Genomic DNA, 27,329 nt, shown 5'->3' on the forward strand with positions numbered 1-27,329 from the left:
GGTACCCTGGCCAGCGCGGATTACAAATAAGCATGGAATGTGTGCCCTTAATGGGTTTGGGGAGGCGTGTCCCGTGGGCGGCTTATGGGACCTACGGGGCTAGGACTCTTGGCTTGTTGTGGTAATTATCTGCCTGTTGGGCTTAGCGCTTAACAACTGGCAGGTCGTATTGGGATTGGTTTTGTGTTGTACCGCTGGCCCGGGGAATGTTTATGCAAATTTTAATAAAGCTGTTGCCAAATGCCCCACTAATGGTGTCCTGTGTCTTTATTTGTGGGGGGTAAACTTGGTATTGGGTGTCTTCTAGACCTGGGGCTATTGGGATACGCAGTTTACCACCGGAAATTCTTTTAGGTGATGTAGCAAGTTCAGTCATTGTAAGCAGGCTTTAGATGGAAAATTCACTAAAGGAAACCCCTTATGCTTGTACTTACATAAACTTGCTGTTAGACTGCTGCATCTACACCATGATACTCTGCATAGGATTACATCAGTAGTCTAATACATAAATCATATTTCAAAATGAAGATATTATTCTTATTACTAAGCTCTTACCTGCCAGGATTCTAATATGCAGCTTTAATAACCTACGGTTTTAGTGTAGTGATATGAAGAAAACAGGTTCATATTTGTCTAATTAATTATAGCCACAATACTTCCTTATTTTCTCAATTACTGTCTTTGGTTCTCAAGGAACAGCGGCTCAAATGTAAGACCTGTTATTCCGGGAAACTATGAGGAAGATCATTTTATTGGCAGCTAGTCAGGCAGGAGTGGTGCCCTGTAATCATTGAAATTTGATGGCTGTATTTACATATTAGGATGATTAAAACACACATTTGTTTAAATTATTGTATCCAAGCCAGCAGGGAAATGATTTTGCATTCAAGGTGAGAAATTGCTTGGCACATCTGTGTTTCAGTTTTATGACACACTGGTAATGGGAATGCCTTGATTCGATATGTAGTTTTACAAGTTACAATAAGTTGGAATCAAAAAGCTTTGCAAACATTAATCTTGATAGTGATAATGTGATTTTACTTTGCTGGACCTGTAGAAAGAACAGCACTTCAGAGTGTGTAATGGCATACCATAAGCCACTCCTCACTATACAAGAAAGTTGTTTCATGTACAGATACCTTTTGAAAAATAGGAGATGATGGAATGTGGATGTCAGGGTCCACTACATGTAAGTTTGACAATTACATATAGAATGTTGTCTACATTTATACAATCAATGCACTCATAATTCTCCATGAGGGTCACAAAATGCATATTACTGTGGCTGTGTTCACCACTTCCAGTGGCAGCATTAGCACTTGAAGGTATAAGATAAAGAGCTGAAATTTGTTAGGTAAGATTATTTGCTTGTATTGGTGAAATTGTACCCAGTGTAACAATGAAGCTATCCATTATCTGCCAATAAGCCAATCTTTGGAACAGATTGTCTGGCCATGGGGGGTGCCCAAAGATGCTCGATCTAGCAACCAGATCTTTTTTGTGGCCGACGATGAAACAAGACATAGACCTCTATGTCAGATCCTGTGAGACCTGCGCAAGAACCAAGGGACAAAATACAAAAACTACGGGTCTTCTTCAACCCTTGTCCATCCCAAAGCAACCGTGGGAAGACATCACAGTTGACTTTGTTGTAGACCTACCCCATTCCAGTCAACACAACACCATCATGGTGGTGGTCGACCGTCGACACAAATATGGCACACTTCATAACTGCTCGCCACTGCCACAGAAACAGCAGAACTCTTCATTCAGTCAGTTTTTCCTCTCCATGGAATACCCCGTACAGTATTATCCGATAGAGGGGTACAGTTTACCTCCTGCTTCTGGAGTTCTTTCTGTCGTGGTCTTAGGCTCAAACGGATACTGTCATCTGCTTATCACCCTCAAACAATCGGACAAACTGAAAGAATAAATCAGATATTGGAACAATATCTTCGCTGCTATATTACACATCTACAGGATAACTGGTACCAGATGTTACCCATGGCAGAGTATGCCTACAATAACCAGTTACAAAGATCAACTGGAATGTCTCCATTCAAGGCTAACTACGGGTACGACCCTGTCTTCCTTTTTGAACTTCCCAGAGCATCCTCAGTACCTCCCGCTAGGGATCGGCTTCAATTATCAACAGGGATTCGTGACTTTACGACACAATCTACTAAAGGCACAACAAGACTACGGAAGACATGCTGACAGTACGAGAGGACCTGCACCACCTTACCAGGTTGGGTATAGAGTGTGGTTATCCTCAGCTCACATCAATTTACCTGGCCCATCCAAAAAATGTAATCCCAAATTTTTCGGTCCTTTTGAAATCACTGCATTATTGGGTCACTCAGCCATTCCATTGAAGCTTCCTCCATCTTGGCCTATCCATCCCACATCTCTCTTCTGAAACCATGGGTCCCGGATACTCATATGAGGAAACATCAATCACCTCCTCTGCCTACTGTTGTACAAGGAACTGAAGAATACGAGGTTGGTGAATTGCTTGATTCCCGCATACCACTTAGCCGATTAGAATATTTGGTACATGGGAAGGGATACGGACCAGAGGAACGATCTTGGGAACTAGACACCAACATCCACGCACCTGCTAGGATCCGCGCGTGTAAGGGGGGGGGAGTCTGTCAGGCATCCGACCTACCTCGGAGGCAGTGTAGGGTCCCACCACGAGCCGCATCCACGTATTGACACCCGAACCATCGTCTGCGGAGTGGGCCACATCCCCGGCCTCAAGTAAGATGCACCTCGCCGAAGATGGATGAGACCACGATGTTGATGGCGGGGGGGGGGGGCGTGTCCAACTTCCCAGGTTCATTTCTCCAGTGCAGGAGGTAGATGGCAGAGAATAGGGAAGATAGATAGAGCCACAGTAAGGGTGGATAATGAGAGGGGAGGAGTCAAGACCTGGCAGGGCTATAAACCCCCAGCACTGTTCAGTCAGTTCTGGCTTGTTAACTAAGCAGTGCCCCATCCCTGTATCCTGAATTTTGCCATTCCTTGCACCTATATTGTTTGTAGATTTCTGGGCTATTTCCACCTCGGCTTGTTTACTGGACTACGTAAGTTTCCTGGCTATTTTGACCTCGGCTTCTTTATTGGACTATGTGATTATCTACTACCCTTGAACTGGGCTAAGTTTACATGGAATCTTGTGTATTTCTATAACCCCTGACCACGGCTTCCAGTATACGCCTGACTTTTGTGGAATAAATACCTTTTTGAACCACTACGGAATCTCCTGTGTTTGGTAGCTCACTGCGCTGTACTCTGTTCCCCTAACTCCTGTGCCATGTGGTGTATGGCAAGGGGTTAAAGTGCAGCCCTGGAGGCCCACCTGCTGATCATTATTCTCCTCCATCATTAACTCTCCCATTGAAGCTCTCAACTGAGGTGACATATGTATAGAAACAGCACCCTCCGTAACCCTTGCGCCTGCTGCCTCACTCCTATCACTCCCATCCACCTGCACAGTGTACAAAACAGTTGCCCTGTTAGTGCAGGGCCAGCAGCATGTCTGACAACTTCACCTCTCCCTGAGGGCCTGCTGTTAACCCCATAGTGGATAGACCGCTTGGGCCTGCAATCTCACCCATTTGCTCCTCCGGCCTGGCTGCCTGCCCTGCTGAACCGCCTGCCGCTCAGCGTGCCTGGTGCTCCTGCCTCTTCTGCTCCCACTACCAGCAGTGTCCAAACGGCTTACCAGCTGCGCTCCCACTGACCTCCGTGTATTCCGCGATCTGCGCATAGGAGCAGCAGCCTCTGTAGCCGAGATTCGCCCGTCTTCTTCGTCAACCCACATGCTCCTGTTCCTCTGCCCTCCGGATGATGCATCCCGGTTCAGCCGCATGGGAGGCCTTGTGCGCCCCACTGGGTGTCCCTGCTCCCTCATGGTAGGCCCCACCACCGATAACACCGGGCCAAGCTGCTGTCTCAGCCATCCAGCTCCCTGTGAACAAGATGGATCATGATACGCAACAGTTTTTATTATTACTTTCATTGAAGAAAGGTAGCCCCAATCTTCAGGAGTACTGCGACTTTACTAAGCTTTTTTATAGATGTGTTTCCTTGAAGGTGTGGTTGACACGTTTGTCACATAGGCTTGCCCTTTCTTAAAAGGTATTTGGATAAAAAAAAACAGAAGACTAGCTTTCCTTAAAAAAAAAACAATGCTCATTCTCTGATTTGGCATTCGTGTTTTAATTATTTACCATGTTTTAGACTTAATTAAAATTCACTGAGTTTAGGCCATGTTACACTGTGAGTTAACATATGGCACATTTGAAAATATCTTTTGAGCAGTGAGAGTGCTCAAGTTTACTTAGTTAATTAGGGAACTTCTTCCTCCAGCAAGGAGCACACCCAGTGATATAGTAACTTTCAGCGCTACCATAGTCCTAACCTAGGCCAACGCCTCCACGCTGATGTCCTTGCTACTGCCATTGGGATATGTTGTTGTATACCAGCGCTCCACTTTTAAAGGACGCGCAGTGCAGAAGGAAATCTCCCCGGCACATTAAGCAGTGGGATATAGACCCCCATTTGGCAGCAGGGGCACTGCCAGCCCCTGGATCTGCCACCCTAGGCAGGTGCGTGTATGCACAGTATTAAAGGCGTAAATGTACACACTTAGTGCTTATGGTAGAAACTATAGCTGACACGCCCTTCACACAGTCTAAAAAAATACTAGCTGCATTGGGTCATGCATGGGTAGCCGAACCCTATTACAAAGACTCTCCCAGAAGAAGGAGTCCTCAAGGTAGCCTACACTACCCTTGTGCCTTGTGGCTGGTTGTGTTGAGAAAACATGTGTAGACCTGCACCAGGAGTAAGTATAGTAAATAGAAGAAAAAAACATGTAGTTGGTGTTATGTAAGCTGCTAGAACACCTTATTAGAACAGTTCCCAATTGCTCTTAAATATAAAATACAGTAGTAGATGTGGTATGTGTTAACGTCAAAGATAGGTAGAACTTTTATCCAGGTTATGTATAAAATTGCAATTTATTTAAAGCATAACTAATACAATCAATTACACACATTAAAGGACAGTTATAATTAAAAAGTTGATATTTACAGAAATTTCTCAACTTGCGTGTATATGCTGATTGCAGATGGTCATCTTGCCATGCTTCCTGTGATGACCCAGGCAGGGTTGAGGTTGTGATGAACGCTGAGAGGTGAAGTGGCACCCCTCTGGGCATCTACGCCCACCCCTTGGGGTTAAGCAATTCGGATTGGCTCTCGGCTGTAAGGCACATCCCCGACGTAACCCGTTTTAATTTGCAAGACAGGTTATATTTAATTGATGTTTATATTCAACTGGGCTGGCAGTAATCATGCCTTGGTGTGTCTAGTGAAATTGAACCCAATTATCAATTAAATTTGGATAATTGATTGGTTAATAACTAAGGGGGTAAATATGTTTTCACATTGGTCGATGCAAGGTTGCATAGCTTATTTCCTTTTATACAGGAAATCATAATTTAAAAAGAAATTGAAAAGGGCAAATACTTTTTTCACATCACTCTAGTTTAAAACAGAAATCGAACACCCCATAAGGAGGAATTAATCAACAAAATAACAGCCATTCCAAAAACAGCCCCACATACGAAACACAATGGTGACTTAATGTCATCTTAGTTAGCAGAGAGCCTTTTCCATAAGAAGTGTTAAATTAGGATGAAATTAGTTTGAACATTTATTTTTATTTGGAAGTAACTTTCCAATGTATACTTTCATATCTTTAAGCGCACGGAATGCACAGTGAGAAACATTTGACCTTTTAAATTTAAAGAAAAAACTTTTTTTACACCAACAAATGAGGAAAGGGGTGGGGGAGACATTATGCATAACCTGTCAAAAAGTAAAGATTAAGACAAACTTGTATTATACACTGTTAAAACAACTTGACTATATAGGTTAATAAATTGCATACTTAACACAATCTCAGACTGCAAAGAGTGACTCTTTGGTTTTAGAAGGTGCGGTTAGAGCCATGGATAGAGGCACAGTTTTACCACAAGTTTTTATGCAACTCCGTGACTTCTAAATAGTGATTTATTTAACTAAGTTAGGTATTTAGGAGAAAAATATTTCAATTACACACTTTAATTTATAAACTCGTTCCCCGTTAAGCACAATATAAAATATAAAACCTTACAGGGAACTGTTGCCTTCCAGAATTCAGAAAGAAACTTTTGGAACCTGTTTGTTTTATCATGTGCCATCTGAAGCTCATGAGGTGATAAAGCAATTGAATTGCGTGATGTTGGTTAAAATGTAATACTGGGATTTTAAATTAAACAACCATCTGGGTAATCTGGGTCTAGTCTCTTAACTGTAAGGACATGCGAGTAGGAAAAAAAAACGTGAGTTTGCAGCAGGACTGTGGTACAAATCTTCACTAAAGCCAACTTACATTCGCACTTGCAAAAATATCACGCTCAGCTCACATATGCCCACATATCAGCTCACTTATGCTCTCAAATTGATGCTAGTTGATAACTTGTGCAAGTTGCAAATGTTAAGAATAACATTGTATTCAGCTGCTCTGAGTTTGGAAAATGATGAGGTCTGTGGTGGTTGACAATGAGAATCTAAATAAAAACCAAAACAGAACAGTGGCCAGTGATGCAAATGTAGTCACTTTACAGGTAGGAGATGAGTGACAGGCATTCTCAACACAAAGAACCCCACCTTTAAAGGGAATTCAAATCATGTGGGAAGAGATGAGAAGCATGTATTGGGTTATACTGTATTTATGTAGCTAGTTCCTTCAGCACTATATATAGTATCTGAATGTGTTAGTATGATTGCCTGTGTGTGTGTTTGTGCAAGTGTCTGGATGTACCGTATTGGCCCGAATATAGGCCGCACTTTTTTCCCCCACTTTAAGTCTTTAAAGTGGGGGTGCGGCCTATATTCGGGGTCTAGCGCCCGAAGCCCGGGACATGCAGTCCCGGGCGCCGGGCAGGCAGCGGGGTTAGGATACAGATCCCCCGCAGCGGTGCAGGGGACCTGCATCCCACTGTCTGATACGCTCAGACAGCCTCCCCCGCCGGCACTTTCCACGGGGGGAGTACCGGCACGGGAGGTTGTCTAAGCGCATCGCACGGACGTTCACCGGCAGCGGCGATGCGCCGTTGCCGGTGAACATCCGCACGATGCATTTTAACCCCCCCCGACTTACCAGAGCAGACTCCCCGGTGTCTTGCAGGGCCGGCGGAAGACATCTACGCAATAAGCGTATACAACTTCCGGTGCCGGCACTTCCGCTGAGTGCCGGCACTGGGAGCTGTATACACGATGTGCATAGATGTCCCCCTCTGGCCCCGTAAAACACCCGGGAGTCTACTCTGGTAAATCGGGGGGGGGGACAGAGTGGCAGCATATCGAGGGGGAGGACAGAGTGGTAGCATATCTCGGGGGGGAGGACAGAGTGGCAGCATGTTTTTGGTGCTTTTTTAAAGAAAAAAACTTTTTCTTTAAAAAAGCACCAAACTTTTAGGGTGCGGCCTATATACGGGGGCGGCCTATATCCGAGCCAATACGGTATTAGTGTGTGTTAGTGTGTGCCTGTTCATGTCATTGCCTGTGTGTGTGTTAATGTGTATGCCCCTCTTGAGATTAAACTGGCTGGGACTTACTACTTAATTTCTGCTGCCACCCGGAAATCTTTCCATTTCTCTCTTTTGAATGTTGACTTGGGGTCTGTGGAGAGGTGAAATTAGTTGATGGTATGGTGATATCATGGTTTAATGGCATGTGCTCGAATCTGCTCTGGGACACTTGGTTATCATTACCATTATCATAGAAATGGTCTTAAGACACAGTGTACTCACAGGTACTCACTTACAGAGATTTGGCTCTATCAAAAATGCATCCTTTGTGACTTCTTAACACAAGAGGTTTGAAATATAATAAACCTATGGGAGGCACATAACCATTCCTGTGTATGTCCCTTGTCCTGTGGGCAGTGGGGTGGGGGAGTTAAAAATTAAAAACATAATTGGAGCACAAAGCACAGCAGGATGAGCTTTGTTGCTCACATGGGTTTATTCATTTTAACTACCATACTACTGAGTATGGGATGGGGGTGGATTGGGGTATAAATGGGCTTATGTTAATATTTAATTGTGCTAATCTCCAATGATCATGTGACAGGGAAGACAATGTGATTTTTGCTTCTCCCTCAACTTAACAGTGGGGGCCTGAGGCCTTCTTGCAACTCAGCAATTACCCATGTTTAATACCTACGGTTTGAACACATTTAAAACAGGAATCCACAGAAATGATCTGTAAATCATGTTTTAAAAGTGTTAGACATTAAGAAATCCCACAGTTACTTTTCTGACCTGGTTACATATTAAGTGACATTGTTGCTACCACCACAAAATGTTAGTTTCATAGTTGTGACACTTTAGTGAGGTGATTGTCTGGTTCCTCCTCGTCGTAGATCATTATAATAAAATTATCTATTCTTGCACAAAGTGCATTACAGTCTTAATCTTATGAATTCCTTTTAATTGGCTACATACACTTTTTAGCTCCAAATAAGGCAACAGAATGGTGGTAATCAATCATGCATCAATCATGCATTAAAAAGAACTATTACCTCTGTGAGCCCAAGCAAACACCAGAGTTATTACTAACAGAAGTCCTTGAATCGAACTGATCCCATACAACAATAATAATAACAATAATAGTTCATGCATGAATATGTAATCCAGCATTTCCAGCATATTTTGTCAATGTGTGATCAGTCTTTGTGTTTTTTTTCTAACAAGAGCCACCTGTGCTCATATGTGAAAAAGAAAATCTACACGGCTGGTCACTGCCAGAGGACTGGCATAAAACTAACATTGATCAATACCAAGAAATTCCATCTCTTAATGCTTAAATTATTTCATAATGTTAATTCTTTGATTACATGTTGCTTAATGTCAGGATTGTAGCAGCTGACGTCTGGGTTAGACACCACTGCTATAGACTTATTTGAAGATATTGATGCCATCCTTACTGCTACAGTTGTGAACAAAAGTTTGCATACCCTTGGAGAATTGAGAACATATGTACATTTTGAGCAGGCAAAACACTTTTTATTTCCTATGGGATTCATATTCAACTGTAGGTTATAATAGAATGGCACAAGCATAAAACAAAACAATTTTTCGAACCAAAAAATCATATACATGAAAGACAGTTGCTTTATAAATAACCCATACTCTTCATCCCATAATTACAGCTAGACAAAAACATTTGCCCATATCTGAAAAGTATAGGTAGTAGCACTTTCAACTCTTTCTACAAAAAGTTTATGAAAAATATCCCTGTAAAGTCATGCACACATGACCTGTCCATTTAATTGAATCGAATTGAATTTAGTTAAAATAAAGTCCCAGAGCCAGATGGTATACATACATCCTCGGGTTCTGAGACAAGAAAAAAAAGACTATTGCTTAAGAGCTTAAAGGAGTCTCTCTTGCTTGGCACTGTGCCAAAAGATTGGTTTATGGCAGAAACAGTTCTAGTATTCAAGAAGGGGTTAAAATAGCAGCCAGGTGACATCTGTGGTGATGCAATAATTTAAAAGCTATTTAAGCCATAATACTCCATAGTACATTTTGTCCAACAGTTTAGCAGTAAAATGGTTTTATGAACAGTACAAAACATAATTAAATTCTACAAAGAGTTGAGCAAAAATATAGATCACAGTGTTTCAGTGGTTGTGATTTATTTATATTTTCCAAAAGCATTTGATCTGGTTCCACATAAAAGGTTACTGTGCAAATTGAAAGAGATAGTTTAGACAATATTGCTTGCACCTGGATTAAAACCTGGTTTAAAGACATAATTCAGAAGAGTAATTACATCGGGGTTCTGTCAGAGACAACGTCAGTCAGTCAGTGTTGCAAGGGGGATATTGTCACATTAAAAATATGATTTCACCCCTGTATAAGTCAATGGTAAGTCTACACCTAAAATCATGCAGTGCACATGTTATACAAAAAGGACATCATTGAGACTTCAAAAGGTGCAAGGAAGGGCTACAAAAATGTTACAATAATGAGGGGGAATTAACACCAAAGTTGAATGTGTTTCAACTAGAAAAAAAAATGATATCATTATTCAATACTACCTCTGCCTGATGACCTGTTAATTAATTGGGCTGTGTAAAGAGCAACAAGTCATCACTTTTGCTTGCAGAAAGGAGTTTTAGTTTGCAATTTGGGAGTCAGGAGAGATGCTTTCCCCTTGTAGGGTTTTAGGCTTGTTCTAGATAAACAGTCAGGTTATCTAAATAATAAATATTTATTTATTTATTTATTGAAATTGTCAAATAGTATAATTATTTTACAATATTTAACACTTTTATATTTCTGTTCATTTACACAACATATACGACATTGCTTGCACTGGCTAGAATGTTAAAGGTTCCCCTGCAAAGAGAGTGCCCTGGATTTTTTCCTACGATATCAGTATGGTTTCAAATGGAATCCGACAATCTGGGAAACCCAAACCACTTGTTAACACTTGAAGGAAGCTAGGTAGCTGTGAATCAAGTTTTGACCGGCTGCTTTTAAACCACTTAATAGTCACTCACCTTCACAGACCTAGGCACCACAGAACTAGGCACCAGAAATACAACAAATAATATTATTACAAAAAACCTAAATACTTCCAGAAGGTATATTTTACTGTATTTATCATACTTGTGTACAAAATGTGCACATATGAGGTATATGTTTAGGGAACTGGGCTGAGGAGGCCCACCATATTTCCCATGTCCCCTTTCCCAGCCTACAAGCAATGAATTGAAGACCACCAAAAAACACATTATGCAAAAGTTCCATATACATAAATCATAAATCCCACATATTGTTGGCTTTATTATTTGCATGCATTCTCCCATATTCCCTATCGCCTAACAACCAAGGCTATGCGCAAATGCCTTCAGTCGGCTAGCCTTAAAACCATAATACAGCTACAATACTGTATGTCACATAGTGGGAACATTATATACATTAGCATTTTCGTGTTTGGTAATATATAAATGTAAGGAGGAGTAAAGTTATGTGCAATAGTGTTAAGCCATATTGATTTCAGCTATTATCGAATTGAGTAGAAACATATCAGCTGATTGATTTGTGCATCTGGGAGATCCTGCAAAAACGTTTTTGTTATTTCATATTTTATGTAGTATGAACCGAACAGTATTGTCTCATAGAATCAATTAACATAAAATAAGTCCTGATATAGAATCCATGAACAATCCATGACAATTTCATATATTTGTATTTACTACTTTGCTTTAAGGTTATGCATAAATGTCTGTAATTATGCAAAGCTTATTTTTAACATAGTGTGACAAACCCTGTAGCAGGAGGGCCATACATGTTACTTTTAGGGGTCCTAAGCACAGTCCTCTAGGGCAATCAGTCTCGGGAACACCAGCTTTTAACAAAACAGATCTTTATTTTTAATTACTGAAACCCCAAAAACCAAATCATAAAAAGAAAACCTAGCTCCCAATTGGAGCCCTCTCTAACTGAACTATGCCGGTCCAGACTGACCAGCCTAATCACCCACTACCTCAACCTCCCAGCCAGACCCAGCTACGCCAGGCTCTGGAAAACCTCCCCCAGACAGCACACAAAATGTCCAGGCAGGTATTGCCTCACTTGGCTCAGGGATGGTCTTCTCGTCCAGGGCCTCTCCTTGCCCTGGGAGCACAGGGAACTTCCTCTTCCCCCAACAGTCTCTCCGAGTATCAGGCTCCAGAGGTTTTTAATGCCCAGCACCTGTGCCTGATGCCGGCCCCATAGGAATCCCAGACCGGATCCTGCAGATTTCTTGCCTCCTGGAAAACCCGGCATGGAATTTCCACAGCATGGGGAAACGGAGCATTGGCCCACCCTGCTCTCCAATTGCTCCACCCCAGGGACCCATATTTACGATCTGGATAGCACTTGTACCCAAATGCCACACTAAGCATCTCCCTGGGGTTTACACTGTCACAATAGTTAAACATTTTGAACATCTTCTGCCCATTGAACCCGTTTTGTTTAATTAATGGGAATAATCCAAATTACTTATTGCCCTTTATAGTAGTTTAACTTGTTAATGTTGCAAAGCAGACTAAACCAGTGGATTTTATGGTTATCTCTGTGAATTGTTTTAGAATAAAGTTTAGTTTTTTATTATGAATATTCATTTTGTAAACACTATAATAGATGAAAGACCGTCTTTTAGTTTGGGACTTACTAATGTATCTTTAAGTTACGTCTCTCTAGGAGCATATATTTTGCTTAAGCATTATGGATTTTTCATCGTTGGTTGTTACGAAATCACATAATTGCTAGATAGGCAAAAATACTTGTGAATAATTATCTAGTGCAGATAATTAGTCACACGTATTATTGCCTATCAAGCAATTATGTGATTTTGTTTTTTGATTGGCTGTTATTAAGCAACACAAATGGTCAAATAAACACTGCTTTCCAATCACATTATACTATCCAATCACCTCACCAGGTGAGGTGCGAAATGCGCTTACTTTGCACATTTTTTGTTGTGAATTATTCCCCATGCTGATTTAAAACTGGAGTGCCTTTCTTTTTCTGTTGTATATATTTTCTCAACTTAATTTTGGCAAATTCACCAAATAAAGTTTTAAATGGCAGTGATGCCTATTTATGCTATAATTTTGTGTAGTGTTTGGTTATCTTGTCCCTTGAGTTTATGTTATATCTAATAATACACAGTGCATGAGTGTAACATTTTACTCCAAATGGATCATATTTTCTAGTCAATTAATAACATTATCTATCATGCTCATTTTACTGTGAAATAATCCATACTTTACAAACATAAGGGCATTCTAATAAATTAACCATTTTAAACTCTATCTCTTAGTTAATCTGCCAGTGGGAATTGTTTGTTGTATATGTCCGAGTGAAAACTACCCCTAAGGAAAGAGGGGCACAACTCCAGTTCATGAGGGCACCAATAAAGCCACAGTTTTGGATATTGCAGCTTGAGCATTAAACAATATTTTCGGGTAAAGATATACATAATTCCTGGTCCTTTTGTGGCCCTCGAAAACAAAGTCTCTCATTTTAGACACACATATAAAAACAATAAGGTACACAAACACATTACATAAATGCACTTTATTGAAAGTTTTAATTTTTATACATCAGCTATACACATGCCACAGCAATGGCAGTGTCACCTATTAAATACACAACATCAACACCAGAACAAAACACAACCAAGTGATTTCTCCTACTCATACAATGTTACACTCCCATAAACATGTTTACATTAACAAAATTAAGAAGCACTTTGCTTACTTTTTTAAACCATTACATGCTTTGTAATGTGTATAATCAACATACTACACAAGGACTTAGTTTCCTTGCTGGCCAAGTGACACATAGTGTCACTTAAACCGATTAAAATAGTCATTTAGTGGCAGGGTCAACACATTGATAGTTTGGTTACTTTTTATCTTAATCATAGTATACATTCCTGCTTGACCTTCAGATCCTTTATTATAAGGGCCAGATTTCCATTCAGGGTGACACTAGTCACAAAGACCACATCTGCCACCTCTAAGAACACGAAGGCTTTGTATGCAGGGCATAGGCACAAAATGTTTGTGGCTTCAACAGGGGGAATAATAAATAACTGAATGTCATTGAGGCTTGGCAACAAGTTGGTAGGTTTATATAGGAACACACAGGACCATCATTATGCACCCTTTACCTCCCACAGCACCCCTAAGAAAAGGTGCAATGTATGCACATGTGGAGTCTTTCTTGTAGAAAATCCAGCCCTGTGTGTACTGTATTGATCAAATCAGAGTGACCAACCTATGCTTTGTTGCATCCAGCAATGGAATACAGTGGACCAGAAACAAATTGTGGTAAATTAAGCATATTTTGGTACTGTAAATGTCATATCTAGGTGGGGAAAACAATTCAACTCAGACTAGTTCAGGATAGTGAGGACTACGACCCAACAACAGGAAGTGCCCATGCTGACCACTTAGGCCTTACAGGAAACAGAATTGTAGATCAATATGGCAGTGAGCTATCTTTTATTTTCTGTTCAATGTTTCTGTGTGTTGCTCCTTTCACTCAATGACTGCATTTAACAGCAGGACTTATATTCAGATACAATATGTATCAACATGTCAACTGTCCATTGACAGTGATTTTTTCTATCAATTATTTCTGTTTATATTTAATATATACATTTTCTTCATTACATTAATTACTTGTATAACTAAGATGAGAAGCATCATGTTAAAAAATAAAAAGGACTCCTTAACCTGTGAAAGACAAACTCCTGAATTCCACTAAAATTAATCTGCAATACACCCAAACATGTTCACGGCCCCTTTTTAAAAAAATGAATGAGCATATAGAACAGTTAATTAACACGGTAGCTAATATGATAGGACGTTGTTGCTTTGAACAAAATAAACATTCTGTATGTTAATAGATTACAGGCAATCCTCATTTTACATGACTAAATTTACAATTGGTTTAATCTTACATCACCTGTTCCTCTAACCTAACTTGATGTAAAGGAGAGCACGGACATATAAAACTGGGTCCATCAGTAACCTACAATATCTTCTATGTATTATATGTTTTATTAAAAATGCTCTTGAATACTTAGTTACAGATATGATTGAAACATAGTTGATAGAATGTTGTTTAAATTGTATTCATATCAACCAGTAGTATGTAAATTCACATAATCCACCAACCTTTTGCTTAGTCCACAAACCAAGTAACTTTTCAGTAAAATAGTATTTTCTCACATATCCACTTCTCTTTCTGCTTTGGTACCGATAATGGCGATTGCACTTAATTGTTTTGGACTACGGATGGTGGAAAACTAGCATATGATTGTGGTGATGGGGACTGACTGTTTAAGGCTATAAAGCTATTTAACACACACCATCAAGCCAATATCTGGTTCCTTTCACAGCCCGTTCTGGCACTTGTAAGTAAATATTTCAGCTGCTAACCTCTTTGGATCCAGTATTTGCGGAAACATACTCATTACTGCATCTACTATTGAGGGTTGGAAGACAGCACAGAGCTTGGTGCGAACTCTCATTTGTTCTGCTGTGAACGGTTTAGAGTTTGGCCACTGCTGGAAATCGTTAGAAGAAGTAGGAATGGGCCCGTACACAGGGTAGTTATTCTGGTGCCTATTAGTTGGGGTTGGCTCAGACCAGTATTTAAGTGATGATCCAGAAGAAGTCTTGTATTGATTAGGAAGACTGTTGTAGCAAGCAGGAGCTGAATTGGTAAGTTCTCTTCTATAGATCTGATGAGTGGTGTTCTGGGATGACCAAGGCGATGAAGGGTTATATGGGAAGTAAGGTACAGGACTATGACTGTGCGTGACAGAGTTTTGGGAAGCATAGTGTTTGCAACCGTCATTGTCCAAATTATTTCTGTGCTGACTACATTGTCTTTGTTGAGTGCAGTTGCAAAAACTTTCATATCCAGAAGACTCATTAGAAGGATCACAGTAGCTGTTTGATGTACTTGTCCATATGTCAATGCCAGAATCAAGAGAGTTATAGGAAAGAGAGTCTAAGGAGGTGCCAGAAGGGTACCATTCAGGAGTTCCATTGTAATATTGTTTTACTGGGGTTTTATCTATTGCTCTAACCTTTTGCAAAGAGCTGGTTCTTTCAATAGGCAGCTTCTGCATAGATGACTTGTCAGACTCCGTAGAGGGAACCTCTGCAACTGAAAGTTTCCTTGTTTTTTTGTCTTCCATAGCATATACAGCTCCCTTAGTAGGAGAGAGCCTTGCGTTTTCACGCAGTTCATCTGCCACAGAACGCTGAGTCTGGTTTATTCTTTCTGGATGATAAAACTTACACTTTATCCCATAGGTGCATTTTTTGCCTAAAAAAAACAGTAAAATAGTGTGACCAATCTACAGAAATAGGCAATGTAAAACTATACACATCATGACTAACCAGTGCTCTTCTGTATGCACATGCAACCATCTGATTTCGCAACTAATTATCAGAGACTTTTACTTTTATTTATAATATAAATTATACTTTTTGTATAAGATAGGTGTTGGATTTAGGAACTACCAATTAAACCATGTACTTCTATAATAACAAAGCTTATTGTTCAGTTTTACACTAACACTGAGATATTGAGAGACCTATTAATGATTACTGTATTAAGTATAATATTTAGGTTAGAATATATGATACATTGTTTTTTCTTAACCCAATGCTTATGAAATGAAATATGTTAACATCGAGGCAGGTAACCCAACTGTACAGTTTCATTAAATGATTATCTTATCTTACCGTAAGGACACTGCATTTTCTTGTTGTCTGATCCAGATGTTTTTTTTCTCAGAAAGTCATCCAAGGTCGGTCCATGTCGACCCAATGGATCATCAGGAGGCATAAATCTAAAAAAAAAAAAGTTTAAAATTCCTTTATTTAGCACTATAAAGTTCATATAAATATGACATTGGTTACAGTTCAATCTACACATTGCTTGACCTTCATTGTTTAGTAAAATTAAATTACAATATAATATATATGTGTACCTATTTTTTATATATATTGCTTATTACATGTAGATTGATATATAAATATATAATACATTATACATATGTCATGACTGTGGTTAGAGCAGGAAAGATAGTGTTGTATATTCAATATGATCCAATTTTTTGCTTACTACATAACCATATTTAAAGTTTTGGCCATTAAATTGTCTTCACAGATTATCATATGGGGTGACTTACATGTCATTGACAAATGAGTACATAAGCAGACGTTCCTCTATGAATTTCTTCCATTCTACTTTCTCACTCTGTAGGTCTCTGTAGGTGTCATTTGAAACAATTACACCATCACATTTGAAGGCCAGTTTCACAATGAACCTATCATCATAGCAGACCAATCGTTTTCCTCCTACACGACGAGATGGCGTAAAAACCAGGATCTTCTTCTTTTCTAGCTCAGTCAGAATATGCTGATCTGTAAAAGAAAACCCCAAATAAAAATTCCTAATTAATTTTAAGAATAAGCAACTTAAGATACATGCATTTAAAACTAATCAAAGTGTACCCCCAAGTCTCACACTGGCCTAAGGATTAATGTTATTAATCTTATGCCTTTTTTACCTCTGCTTTGGGCTCATCCACTGTCCACAAACTTCCCATCAGGAGAAGCAACATATCCTAGTTAAATCTATTATCATTGTGCCACCCTTTCCAATCCTTTCTGTTTCCAAATGGTTGCAGTTATTAAAACACTCTTATGCAGATGATTGTAGCAGAAACAAATGTATTGAGACACATGCTTGAGGCATACAGACAGAGGTTTATTTAGGTCTAGACTGACTGAGATCTCATTGATGACAAGGGAAGGAGGTCTGCCCCTCTTTAGGCACAGACCTCCACTTTTTCGATGCCCTCTAGTTTCTGTCTGGTCCCCTGTGCATCATTAACAGTATGGTCCAGTCTGGAAACAGATGTTAAATTAAAGATCATAGCTACAGGTTATTTATAATACCTGTGATGGGCACTTCAGGTCTGTGCTGTTCCTTTCTCCACGAAGGTACAAAGACTGTAATATCTGTGTGTCCTCTTTCCAAGAAAAAGTTGACAGCCAGCAGAATTCCTCGACATGAGAATACCTCTTTGTTGCCATGGCTGCAAATGAAAAAATAAGTGTTATTACTACATGCTCAGCATTATGACCATATGTTCAGTGTTATATTTATATATATATATATATATATATATATATATATATATATATATATATATATTAACAAGGCAAATGAGTTATATAACATTAAAAAGTAGTGTATAAATTCAGAGCATCATACTGTCAGGAAAAATGAAAGGGTAGTCTCTCTGCCTCATCTTATTAGACAGGATCTGAAATAGAGGTGTCAAACTTCAGGCGATGAGAACACAACCTGGCCAGGATTTTAGCATAGCTCAGCTTGAGCACAGCCTGATCAATCAACATTAATGTAACTGATTTAAATAAATCACTTGAGAGTAGAGAAGTGAATCTAGCCTTGATACAGTATGTGTTATCTAGAAGAGGTGTTTGCCTGTTGTAAGGCTGCTAAGAATATGGAATATTATAAACATAAAAAGGTAATGACACAACCTGGTACATTAAGGCACTTAGAAGAAAAAGAATATACTTTAGTTACACAATGTAACGTATCATCACATTTCCTGGTGTTTCTATATACAATCTAAATAAAAATATAATATAATATAATGAATCAAGGTGTATTCTTAGTGCAAACTGCAGTCCCTCCTGCAATCAAGACACAACATTTGGTGCCCTAGTTGTTGGTAGACATGAGTTTGAGGAAGATGAACAGCTGGTTTATGAAAAGGTTACAGAATGAGGAAATTAGATTGAAATAAAATAACACCCTTCTGATGTTGCCTTTGACCTTCAACTTGTTATTTTATTGTGCAGTTTTATTTTTTGTAAGGTAGTTTCCTGGTTGAGTGCTTAGCATTCGTTTTCTTAAAAATATGCAGGTTCCACATCTGCACAAACTGCCCTTACAATGAGCCTTATTAATACACATTTCCTGCTTATTATTTAGGGAATATTGCATTATAGGGAGCCCCAATATAAGCACTGTCGCTTTATTTGCTTCTGGAGTTAACATAGTTAAGTTTTCTAAATGTTGCACATTACTTGACTCAATAAATTTAGCTGGGGTTATCCCAAGCAAACCAATATCGTGCTCAATCATGTTCTTCTGAACTTCTGTCACATTATGGTTATAAAGGGAACATTCATGTGAACAATTAATAAACCATAAAACAGGATGTTCTGCTTTTTTATCGTCTGCACGGTAAAAACATCTTGCACACATTGCAGTCAACCCCCCCCCCACTTATTTTCATTTATTAGGGGGTTGTTTTGTGTGTGTGTTACAGTGTGCCTGATAATGTTTCATCATATTATGGCAGCATGATACAAGCTATACATACTTTGCTATAAAGCAACAGGAAGAGGCATCTAAATTTTATAATGTAACTTATTTTTGAGACGTTTAGGTCAACAGATACATTATACAACATGAAGCAAAGACCTCCACTGCAGTTCCAACGTGGTCACCTCTCAGCATTCTGCAGCTAAGTGCAGGAGGTTGCTCTCCTGGTAAAGTGGAAAGATATGGCCCTCACCCCATCCATTTCTGGCACGGCTCATTAAGGTAATGAGCCAATTTTTTTAATCAGATGGCAATTATCCTCCTACTCCTTTGCTGCCAACCCCCATATAGAGAGCAGTTGTGGTCATCATCATAGAAACCAACAGAAGGTTCCAAACAGCAGGACCATTCTATTGGTTGTTGCTGTGATAAAAGCACCTCTATATAGCTCTAAATAAACCCTACATGGAGACACTTAAATACATTAAAGACTGTCCTGATATATATATATATATATATATATATACACAGTTTATATATATACAGTATATAATCTATCAAGTACTAAAGGTGATGTCCTACTCTTTGATCCCATGAAGCTGTGAAAAAGACAATTCAGGATGATTTGTTCAGGAAGCCAGTGAGCTCATTGGCTATTACTAGCATTCTCAGGCTTCAATAAACTCAACATGCTACAAAGATTTTTTTTCAGGAAAAGCTTTTATGGCTCTTTTCATTTGGAGAACTTGAAAAGAGAGGCTTGGAAACAATTAAATGTTTGTTAGGAACAGGGCCCTCTTAACCTAATGTATCAGTTTTTGAATTTTAGTTTGTCATATTCTTTAAATGTACGTACTGTTAGAAGTGCTGCATAAATGTTTGAAGCTATATAATATAATAATAATAATAATAGCTATGTTTAAGGTATAGCAAAACCTTCAAAACTGCTACACTAGAAATGCACATTTACTAGAATATTTAGTTTATCTAATTTGGGCTCTTGAGCCATCAGAATTAAACACTTTTGTGGTGTATTTACTGACAAGTTAATGGTGCAAAAAGTGAAAAAAAAATCATCTTAATGATGTATCCACTTTTTAATGTGGTTCTTATGTCACTACGACCCATGCTGTGTAACAGAGATGTTTAGGTAGAGGAGGTGTGTTTAATAAAAATAAATATATATTTTTTAAAAACAACAAATATATATTTCACACACTCACACAAAAATAATAGATAGGCCAAAATAAAATATACTCTGCTTTCCAAAATAAGTATTACATCCCTTATCTAATCCAGAGTGTACGGCAAAGCAGGAAGAAAACCAATTTTATTTAGCTGAAATGCTATATTGAAATTTACACTTTTACTTCCTTAAAAAATAAGAATGTGGTTACAATTATACGCTTCCTGGTTAAACATGAAGTATGAGTAGCTTTTTCCAGAGGCCAAAGGTGTTCTCTGTGTCTCAAATAGGTGGTTCTGATTTAGCAAAAGCAGAGAAAATTCCCAAGAGGAGGAAGAACAGGTATATTTACATAAAAGCATTTGCATAATGGCAGTAGTGAGCTGTTCGGGCAGGCAGGACTCTGCTTATGTGAATCAGTAATGAACAATACAACAGATTAAGCATGCAGGAAATTGCAGGGTGGAATTTCCCTACCATCTACCTGACACAGATTAACCTTTGTACTTTGTTTCCTTTAGTGGATACCTATCCTTCTATCCTAGCATAGTAACACGTAATGAAAGCACTAGTGTTCCGCTTTCAGTACCATCACCACCAAAATAAATTGTGACAATGCGTAGTGTTATAATTGAATATAGTGGGAAATACTGTGGAGGTTACTTATACTGAGTAATTTCAGTGCAAAGGGATAAAGGTGGAGATTAATGTTACTGCTTTTGCTGCACTTTACACAATATATATATATATATATATATATATATATATCACTTATATTTATGCATCAGAACACACTTGTATGCATCAGAACACCCCACATATGCATGCCCTCTACTAATGTATCCCCAAAACATAGACATTGCATGTGAGTAACGGTAATTTGCTAATGAATTAGCACACATGCTAATCAGTATATAGACTGATTATTTATAATGCTCATCTCAACGTTCCACAGACAGCTACTGCAGTGTTCAAATGTTTAGCATTAAATCATTGCTGTAAACAGACGCAGGCTGGAAAAGGCTGGATTTCTCTTATGTCAAACTTTAACATAGACAGGCCCATCAAAATGTTTAAACTTATGTTCACTCACGCATATATACATTTCCTGGTCCGTTTCACACCCTTGTGTTTGACTGTTAAGGCCTGGGGTCTCATGCAAAACCCGGCCCTCTGCCTCATTCACCTCCCCTGAACCTGTGTGCTACCATTCCGAATACACTTGCAGAATATGGTGGATATGAAAGTTACAAGTGGGTTCAGTTTCCTGCTTGCTTTATTATAACATCATAATCTTATTCTTATGGCAGGCTTACAATAAAGACATCTACTACTGCTCTTGGAATATCCAATATTGAATATTAAGACAAGTCCTCGATATGGAGAAGCAAGATCCGGCTAATATGAAATATGTTACTCTAGTTTACTCTGACAAGTATTATTGAACAGGAAATGATTGGTAGAGGCATACTAAATTAACAGCCTAGATGAACCAAGCTGCTTCCTCCTCCACATTGCTTCCTGAGTTCTGCAGACCAACACTTCAGAAAGCCATAAAAAATTTAGAGGGAATTAAAAGGGGGCATTAAATGGTACATGGTCTAACAGCATGAGTGTAACTAGAAACCACAGAGCCCCAGTGTAAAAATTGCCCCCCGGGTCCCCAACATCAAGCAATATGTCCCACAGGGTCACCTTTGTCCCCAGACAGCTTGTGAGTGCCACCTTTGCCCCAATCACCTTATCAGTGCCATCCTAATCCCTTAACAGCCTGCCTGTGCCATCAACCAATGAAGTGCACCTGTACTTCATTGGTTGATGCCAGAGGAGGCCCCTGCAGGCGACCAGTAGACTCACTCGCATGGCCCTTTAACCCCTGAGGGCACAACTTGGCCTGGGGAGACCATGGTTTCTCTCCACGCTACAAGAGTTAAAGGTCCGTACAAGCATTCATACGGACCTTTAACTCCTGGAGCGAGGAGACCAGTGGTCTCTCCCGGCCAAGTTGCGGCACCAGGATTTTAAAAGTCTGTATGAGCGACTCTATTGGTCGCCAGCAGGGGACTCGTCTGCCATCAACCAATGAAGTACAGGTGCACTTCATTGGTTAATGGCACAGCAGGCCCCTGCCAGCGACCAATAGAGTTGCTTGTACGGACATTTAAAATCCTGGCGCCAAAGCTGCGGTGTAGTGTGTACCGCGCTAACCCCGTATTAACCCCTTCTACAAAAAAAACTAAAAAATTTTCCCCCACGAAGATGAATACGAAGAGTTGGCCGGCGCCCAAGTCTAGTTGAAATACCTATGGGTGTGGTTGAATCTCAGTTTTATTATTTTTTTTCTCCCTGATACATGTCCAAATTTTACCACATCTGAAGGAGTTTTCCACACCCATCCTGCCTAATAACACACCTTATTGCTGAAGAAATTATTTCCCAGACACTAGAGAATGAATTTTACACATGCACAGTATGCATTCTCCCATGTCTGGAACACCAGAGAATTAAAATGTGAACGCTGGATTGCGTTCCCCATGAGCTCTACCTTTGTCAGTTTAGCATACATGTGATTGCTGGCTACTACTCCCCATAGATTTCAATGGGAGTTTAGCTCCAGTTGACTAGAATATGTATGCTACCAAATATGTGCAAGATGCATATTGTGTTCTTTCAGCCAAGGCAGCTAAAAGAGGAATTGGATGAGGCAGAATGTCTGCACGTGGTAGTCATAATACTTACTTTATAATATATGTAAAAAATTCTTGATATACAATCAACGTACCTCATAGCCACATTGCTGCCATCTATGACAACTGGTCTTAAATTATTTCCACTGCTATCTTCCACAGAAGTTGATGACTGTGTAGTTCTGGTTCCCAAATCTCCTTGAGGAACTAGCAAGGAATCCAAAGACTCATCTGACACAGTTTCTCTCTCTGTGTTTGCTCCGTGTTTCACCAGTTCACCAAGCACAGTGTTAGTGTCTGCATTAACTCCATGGTTCTGCAGAACAGCAAGAATTTCCTCCGGTGAGTAACCCAGCTTTCGGAAAAAGTCTACTTTCATCTGCATCTCATTTTGTTCAGGTGATTTGGGTTTTTCGATAGATCTGTCCTGCTCCCCTCGTGGATTTTTTTGACTCACTTTGGAGGGTAGATAATTTAGACTATGATATCCTATTTGTGGGTTGTCTCCATACATCATGGTATTATTAATCTGTAGGGTATCATTCATTTTGATTGTGGTATTGGAGGAGGGTTCATTGCAGCTCGCCAACTCCAAAGACCAGCTTAAGTCAAAAGGACTACCCTCCATGCTGACCTCCTCAGTGGAATTCTGCATTGACCTCCAGTCCCTGCAAACATAAAATAAATGATTAACTCCTGGTAGCATTATGTACACAGTGTAATACTGTATTGCAGACTTTGAATTTCTCTCAATAACACATTGATGGCTTATTCAATTTCAATGTTAAAAATCTGTGTTAATACATTAATAATCCATATTTATTATTTTCTTAGTACAGCTACATATTTAGCATTCTTAGACCTACAGAAGATGACCTGGTACATTGTGTGGTCTGAGGCCAGAGCTAAACGTTAATAAGGTTCATTAAAGTTGGTTAAAATTTTTTGATACTTTGTTCCATTTTAGCATAGTTGTAATTATCTATAAAAGAGTTCCTATCAACAAATCAAACTAACATGCAAGTAGTAGAAAACCAAGGAAAATTAGACACTTTCCAGATGCTTCTCCAATAAGAGAATGTTTCTATTTCATATGAATATGGTTAGACTGACTTTTCATTCAGATTATCGAGCACAATATTGAACTCACGTGGAAGATGGAAACTGCTACGAAAAACCTAAAACGCAGCCAATAATTTAGTGGATTTGTAAAGGGGCTGCACGCAAATGCACGTTCATTGAAATACCAAGTACGGTAGACAATGTGATACTATAGACCATTTTTTCTGTTGACATTTACCTTCCACAGCTTTACTGAGACGTGTTTAATGTGGACTGCCATCTATTTTGCAGTGATGCAATTCCATAGATTAATTATTAGGCCTAACGTAATTGTACTGGCTAGCTGTCAAACACTAGTTTCTTGAAATCCATTAACATCTGGCTTTCTTTAAGTAAGGCACATTTTCTTAACGTACAAAATCCACAGTGAATGCCCTGTGAGTAATGCAAATTGCGCAATCCCCTGGCGCGTCTTGAAATGTATTTAAAGATCCAGTACACAGAGATTACTACCGTACTTAGACATTATGACTAATGAAAAAAGCTGTACTGCTTTTTTGTATAGTACGAATTACATTAGGAAAAGGGTACATTATGCAAAATGTAGGCTTTTTTGTATAAGCAGTCCAAGAAAGCCAAGCTGCTGGTATAGGTGCAAGCATATAAAGTATATAAACAGATCTCCTAACCCGTTGAGAAACAGATCTTTTTAACCCTTTCTGCCCGCATCAGGACTAATAAGCTAGCATTAAAGGACCAAGCCAGTTATTCCTTTCTATACACAGCAATCCCTTGTGGCTTACCAAGTACTTCAGAATGAGAAGGTTATGGAGAATTACACTGGAAAAGTCGACAAATTCCTTTTGTTTCGGCTCTGTGGTATGCGAATGGCTGCCGAGGCCTCTCTGTGACATTTATGTAACCGGAACCTAAGGTACAGTCAGCTGGGGCGTGTGTATGTGGGTGGCAATGAGAAAACAAGACCAAGATATTGCCTCTATGGAAACCTCACAGTTGTTACAAGGCTGCTACTACCCTAAATAATAAATGTTTTGCAAGCATTTTCAGTTAAAGGTGACATCAGGTCATTCAGCCCGCACCAGCAAGAGATTTGGCATGTACCGGTATTATTTCATTTTGCATTATGACCAAAGTAGGAATTCCATATTTTTGTATTTTATTAATCATTTGACGCTTATAAAAAAATAAAAATCATTGGGCTTAGCAACAGTAGGTACACCCAAACTGATACATCTTTAAAAAAACAAAACATAAACCAAAGAAACTGCAGACTTCATTTATAGTTATCTCCATAATGGAGCTCAAGCAAAAAAAACAAAACAAGCCGCTTACTCTGAATCCGTTAACACACTCACTTCCGCTACATTTCAGATTAAAACACTTGGTCTCCTTTTCATATAAAACTCTTGTATGAAAACTTTTATATACATTTTTGTAGAAAACAAACTTTATTTATTTTTTTGCTGAAGGTGAAACAAACACCTTTTTTTTCTAGAAATTCCCCAGACTTTAAAATTCAGCAGGTTGAGGGTTAAAAGGAAGGAAACATCAATAGACAGGCTGCATGACAGGACCTTGTGACGTCTATGACAAGCCCTGTAACGTCACCCCTTTAGGAAAGGAAATCCTTTCACTGCGAATTCGGAACTTATTTAACGTATGAAATGTGTCGGATTTTAACGTCATAACACGCTGGGAAGGAGACGGTTAAAATGAATTATCGACGAACTCTACCCCCCCCCCCACGAATCTCTTCAAAACTTATGGCTCATTAAAGCATTTCCTGTAAATTCTCCCACCTCTACCACAACTACCGAGTGTCAAAAGTCCCTGAATGCTATTAACATCACAATATCAAAGCCAATTGTTTTTACTGTTACTTTAAAAAAGACAAAACAAGCAGCAACAACAACAACAACAAAGAAGAAAGATTAACGACAGGAAACGTGAAGCAGACTAGGCGCTGTGGTTAACACTTACACTGCCAGAAAACTTATGAATCCGCTACTGAAAACTTTCCCGATCGTGAAATAAACACGAGCCGCGCATTGTACATTTACTTCGCTAAACTCTGTCAATCTACGCGATGTACGTGATTCGATACCCCACATAAGCTAGGAGGGCAGGGACTTGATCCGATGATTAAATCGTTTTATTTTGAAATCATTAAACTGTTGTATTGCTGATCTTTAGTTAACGAGCTAAATGTTAAGTCCAGTAAATCGTACTTACAGCGGTTTCGTCGTTGACTCTGCGCTGCGAGGGAGCAGGGGATTGCGAGCATTGCTCTCTGCAGATTTGCTCGGCGGAAACCGTTTTTATAAATCTGGTAGGTGTTGTCTGCTGTCACCTGCCTATTTTTTTCGTCCACTCCCCTTCTTCACATTGTGCTTCTGCAATGAGGAAGAGAAAGTCACAATTGTGGGAGGAGGAACAAAAAAAAAACTCAGTGTAATGTTACTGAAGTTGTAGAGGCACCTGCTTGAATTGACAAGGACTGGCAATTATCCCCTTGGCTGTGACTGTGCCTTGAACAGCTGGGGAAAGAAATAGATGACAATTACAAATGTATGTGTAAAGCATTTAAAAACAAAATATATCTTAAAAAAAAAAACCTCCTACCAATCTGTCACCTAAACTACTTCCTGGAACTTCTCCAGCATAAGTAACTGCTTAATGTCAAACCTTTCTATTTCTGTACACCACCAAAATAATATATGTGGTTTCTTTAGTACCAAGAAAGTTATCCGGTAAAAATAAAAACATATGAAGGTATCAATTACCTCCCAAGTGTCCCTCTAATGGTCCCAAATCCATTTTCCTCGAGTTCCTTCCCCGATGTCCCTCTTTTTCCCAATGATTGGAGTGTGTAACTGTAACATGGTGTTCTACAACCCCAAAAAAGTCATAATGTGTACAAATACTGCAGAAAGGTTGTTTAGTAATTACATTTTGTAAATTCTTGTAAATGCCTTAGTGATTTGTTGGAAAATATTGGGTATAATATGTGCAAATGCGTAACTTAGCTATGTTATTCAGGTATTGCATACATATTACATAATGTTGTACCTGTGTATAATTTGCATTAAGTAGGAAATTAAAAGTGAAATTTATATAAAGTCTTACAGTCCAGAACCATCCATCATTAAGTTATTAGTTAACATGAATAGTCTCCTGATATTGACTATGAAAATGGAGTAAAAACTAATATTGAGTAATGTTTGCTTGAGATGATGAGGGTGAAAGGTCTGATATAAGAAAACAATCACTGTACTGGTCTACACATAATATAGATCTTATGATAAAGGTAGAACAGAGACACATAATATAGATCTTATGATAAAGGTAGAAC

At 39.1% G+C, this 27,329-nt stretch overlaps 1 protein-coding gene across 1 annotated transcript; it reads right to left on the reverse strand.

Moving 5' to 3' along the window:
• Positions 1–14,131: 14,131 nt before the first annotated feature.
• Positions 14,132–26,360, reverse strand: ZC3H12A (zinc finger CCCH-type containing 12A). The gene is made up of 6 exons (XM_053454693.1): positions 26,210–26,360; positions 22,990–23,562; positions 17,617–17,756; positions 16,845–17,079; positions 16,396–16,502; positions 14,132–15,973 (listed from the first exon to the last, which is right to left on the reverse strand). Exons 2-6 carry the CDS (start codon positions 23,547–23,549, stop codon positions 15,030–15,032), a joined length of 1,986 nt encoding a protein of 661 aa, XP_053310668.1. The 5' UTR covers positions 23,550–23,562; positions 26,210–26,360; the 3' UTR covers positions 14,132–15,029.
• Positions 26,361–27,329: the final 969 nt, after the last annotated feature.

Source organism: Spea bombifrons, chromosome 2 (assembly GCF_027358695.1).
Source record: "Spea bombifrons isolate aSpeBom1 chromosome 2, aSpeBom1.2.pri, whole genome shotgun sequence".
Classification (NCBI taxonomy): Eukaryota; Metazoa; Chordata; class Amphibia; order Anura; family Pelobatidae; genus Spea; species Spea bombifrons.